General features: G+C 49.9%; 1 protein-coding gene across 4 annotated transcripts in view; it reads right to left on the minus strand.

The window, feature by feature from the left end:
• The window catches only part of PACSIN2 (protein kinase C and casein kinase substrate in neurons 2), a 132,782-nt gene that overhangs the window by 18,431 nt on the left and 109,842 nt on the right, over nt 1–4,509 (minus strand). For 2 of the 4 annotated variants that reach the window (XM_019515728.1, XM_019515730.1), the window contains exon 8: nt 606–611. The exons of the other annotated variants lie outside the window; for them this stretch is intronic. In XM_019515728.1, the coding sequence (XP_019371273.1) occupies nt 606–611 (6 nt within the window). The remainder of the gene's footprint in view (nt 1–605; nt 612–4,509) is intronic. 4 annotated transcript variants of the gene reach the window in all.

The following is a 4,509-nucleotide window of genomic DNA, read 5'->3' on the forward strand; positions in this document are numbered from 1 at the left end:
AGGGTGGCTAGGCTCTGGAATCAACTTCCAAGCAAAGTGATGCTGGCTCCTACCCTGGGGGTCTTTAAGAGGAGGCTAGACACCCTACCCTGGGGGTCTTTAAGAGGAGGCTAAACACCTTGCTGAGGTTGTTTGATCCCAGTACTTTTTCCTGCCATGGCAGGGGGTCAGATTTGATGATCTGCTCTGGTCCCTTCCGACCCTACCAACTATGAAACTATGCATACTAATGTAAAGTAGAAACTGAGTGGCAACACAATAGCAATACAAAAAGGGACAAAGAAAACAAAAGCAGAAAAAAACCTGTATTACCATAGGAACTACTATCCCCAACTTTGAATGACCCTGTTCAAAAATCAGGATTGGGCTTGTTGTAGAAAAGTAAAAGGTGAAGTAGAATACAGGGAAAATAAAAAAAATGCTAAAAACTTGATAAGCTGGTATTGTAAGCTTACTCAGTTAGGAACATCAGTCTTAAAAAGCAGAATTCAGTTGGCTTTTAGATATTTCTGTTATTTCAGATATTCAGGTTCTTTCAACTGAGTACTTTTGCAGTTTATGATTTAATATTTCTGAATGTGGTTGATCATAAAATATTTACTTACTTCATCCTTGTAGCATGTAAAGAAAAATTATTCACTTAGAAAACAGAAATAACTTAATATAGAGAGATACAATTAGTTGAAGCCCAACATCCCACACACAAAAAGCAACTGTAGTTCAAGACTTCGCACTGACAAAAATAGTGCGTCATTGAGCTTATATTTGAGCTTTTCCAGCCCTGAAAAACTCAATTAAAAATGCCGCTAAAAATGTGTTTAAGCAACATATTTCAAATTTTCCCTTAACGATAAATGACATTTCCATTCCAGAGGCAGGAATTCTTGCGGCAGCCATCTTCTGTTACACTACGTGCATACCTAGGATGGACACAGACAAGCTTTCAGGTATCATGATACCCTTCCTCAGGACTCCTCAAGTGAAACCTGAGGAAGGGTACTGTGATGATAAAAGCTGGTCTGTGCCCATCCCTGGCATGAAGTTGATCTAATAAAAAATATCACCCACAAAAACTCTTGCCTCTTGCATATTTCCTGAACAATCATGGCAACAACATCACTTGAGTAGTACTATTTCCATTCCACCAATTTGGTGACTGTAACTGTTGAAACATCTTTAAACTCTCTCCTTCCATTAACTATGCTTTAACTTTTATTAGAGAAAAAGTTATATTAACAGCCATCATAAAGATGCTAGTCAGACAGACAAGCTCAGGTTCCTTTCTTATTCTACTTGAGTAAGTAATCAACCCTCGGGGTCTGCAGCTCTCCCCTATGGCACCTCAGAGACTGCCACCAAGACGGAGCCCATGGTTCCGGGCTCCATGCAAACCGAGCCCCTGGCTCTCGGCTGCGGGGGCTGCCTGTCACTTTTTCAGGCTCTGGGGCCCAGGAGCATGGCCACCTCCCCTTGTGGGGTCGGCTCCCTACTGCAGTCTCTGGCGTGCCAGCAGGAGGAGCTCCAGGCCACAGTCCAGAGACTGCACACCATCAGGGACTATGAGCAGGAGATAGACTCATACTGCCAGGCCCTTCTCCCCAGGAAGGCAGAGGGTAGACCACGGTCTCCCTCCAGGACAAGGGAGGAACCAGGGACTTCCCCTTCTGTCCAGCCACCGGGTTGGACCAAGGTGGTCAAGGGCCCTAGGGCCTGTCGCACCAAGGCCCCTGCCCCGCTGGAGCTTCGCAACAGAAACAAACCTCTTGCAGCCCCAGCAGAGCCTGCTGAGTTGCTAGCTCCCGCAGGCAACACAGATGACACTGTAGCTACTGCCCCCGCTCCCCCCCAAGACTAAACGCAAAGTGTTTGTTGCGGGAGACTCCATCCTGAGGGGGACTAAGTGGGTTATCTGCCACCCCGACCCCTTAGCCTGCGAAGTTTGCTGCTTCCCAGGAGCCAGGATCCAAGACATTGCGGAGAAGATCCCTAAGCTCCTCCAGCCCACTGATCACTATCCCATGCTCCTCATCCACGTAGGCACCAATGACATGGCTCGGAGTGCTCCTAGCCAGGTCATGAGGCACTACAGGGATTTGGGTGCGGGGCTAAAGGGTCTGGGGCACAGGTAGTGTTTTCTTTGATCCTCTCAGTCTTGGGCTATGGGCTGAGGGAGAGGAGGATCCAGGCAGTCAACCAAAGACTGCGGCACTGGTGTCATCGGGAAGGTTTTGGCTTCCATGACCACAGCCCACTCTTTGGAGAGAGAGGCACCGAGCTGCTTGGAAGGGACGGCCTCCACCTCTCTCTGCTGGGGAGGAGGCTCTTCTCAGCCAGACTGGCTGACCTGCTCCACCGGGCTTTAAATTAAGCCTGCTGGGGTTGGGGGGATTACTGCCGCTGCTGGCCCACTAAGTGGCCCTTGCAAAGCCAGCAGGCCAAGGCACATAAGGGATCCCACCCCAGCCCCAGAACAAAATGTAGGCAGGGCAAGGGCCCCCAACAGGACACTTGTGTGTCTACACACAAATGCCAGGAGCCTGGGGAATAAACAGGAGGAACTTGTTCTGCTAAATGCAAATAACTATGATGTCACGGGATAACGGAGACCTGGTGGGACTCCACCCATGACAGGACCACAGGTATAGACGGCTATCACCTGTACAGGAGGGATTGAGTGGACAAAAGGGGCGGGGGCATAGCTCTCTATGTCAAGGAAAGCTACGCGTCCCTGCAAGCTGACATTGGCACCCATGGTGGACGACTTGAGACCCTCTGGGTTAAAATCCGTGGGGAACACGGCACAGGGGATACTATGGTGGGGGTCTACTACAGGCCCCCTACCCAGAGTCAAGACCTTGATCACAAGTTCACCAGGGAATTGGCTGAGGCCACACGATCCCAGTGTACAGCTGTCATGGGAGACTTAAACTACCCAGACATCTTGTGGGATGACTGCTTGGCCAAATCCGAGTGGTCGCAAAGCTTTCTCTCGTGTTTGGATGACCTCTATCTGACGCAGGAAGCCTATGGGCCAACAAGAGGTAAAGCGCTGCTTGACCTCATACTGGCAACCGGGGATGACCTAATCAGCAACCTGACAATTGAAGGGAAGCTGGGTGACAGTGACCATGAGCTGATCACCCTCACCATCTGCCGTAAAGCTGGCAAGTCAGTCAGTAATACAGAAGTCCTTGACTTCAGGAAAGCTGACTTTGCAAAGCTAAGGAGGCTTGTCAGAGAGGCCCTAAAAAGGCCACAACCCAATGGAGAGGGGAGTTCAGGACGAGTGGTTGCTCCTCAGAGGAGCAATCCTGGATGTGCAAGCAAAGTCCATACAGTCTTGGAGGAAAGACAGCAAAAGGGCACAGCAGCCCCCTTGGCGCTCCAGGGAACTGGCGGACCTCCTGCGTCTTAAAAGGAAGACCTACAAAGGATGGAGGACTGGAACCGCCACCAAGGAGGAATACTCTGCTCTGGACCTGCAAAGAGCAAATCAGGAAAGCCAAGACTGTGAGGGAACTCCAGCTAGCTATAAATATCAAGGAAAATAAAGAGTCCCTTTTTAGATATGTGGGGAGCTGGAGGAAAAGCAAGGGCAACATTGGACCCCTGCTAAACGAGATGGGGCAACTGACGCCCAGGAAAAAGTGAACTTGCTAAATGGGTACTTTGCATCAGTTTTTCACCAGTCCCGTGGGACAGCCCTGCCCACTATGGGTCAAGGAGGCCCAGGTGAGGGAGATTCCTTGCCCTCCATCAAAGCTGACCTTGTGAAAGAATACCTTGACAAGCTGGATACCTTCAAGTCAGCCAAGGGTACTCAGGAAGCTGGCGAGCATCGTAGCTCAGCCCCTGGTATGGATCTCTGAGAGCTCTTGGCGCTTTGGTGAAGTGCCCGATGATTGAAAGAGGACCAATGTCATGCCTGTCTTCAAGAAAGGGAGGAAAGTAGATCTGGCAAACTACAGGCCCATCAGCTTGACCTCTATCCTGGGGAAGGTCTTGGAAAAGATTATCAAGGAGGCCATCCTTAACAGACTAGCTGAAGGCAATATCCTGAGGGATACCCAGCATGGGTTTGTTGCAGGTAGGTCTTGCTTGAACAATCTTGTTTCCTTTTATGACCAGGTGACTTATCACCTGGACAAGGGGGAAGAGATCAACGTTGTATATCTTGACTTTAAAAAAGCCTTCGATTTGGTATCCCACGATCACCTCTTGGCTAAACTGGCTAACTACACCCTCGACCTCACCACAATCCGCTGGTTGGGGAATTGGTTCCACGGTAGGACCCAGAGGGTGGTGGTTGACGGGAGCCAATTGTCTTGGTGCACTGTGACCAGAGGGGTCCCTCAAGGCCTATGCTATTTAACATCTTCATCAATGATGTTGGTGTCAGAAGCAGACTGGCCAAGTTTGCCGACGACACCAAACTCTGGGGTAAAGCATCCACACCTGAGGACAGGGGGGTGATCCAGGCGGATCTTGACAGGCTCATGAAATGGGCAG

This window comes from Gavialis gangeticus, unplaced genomic scaffold (genome assembly GCF_001723915.1).
Source record: "Gavialis gangeticus isolate Ggan-Ray unplaced genomic scaffold, GavGan_comp1, whole genome shotgun sequence".
NCBI lineage: Eukaryota > Metazoa > Chordata > Crocodylia > Gavialidae > Gavialis > Gavialis gangeticus.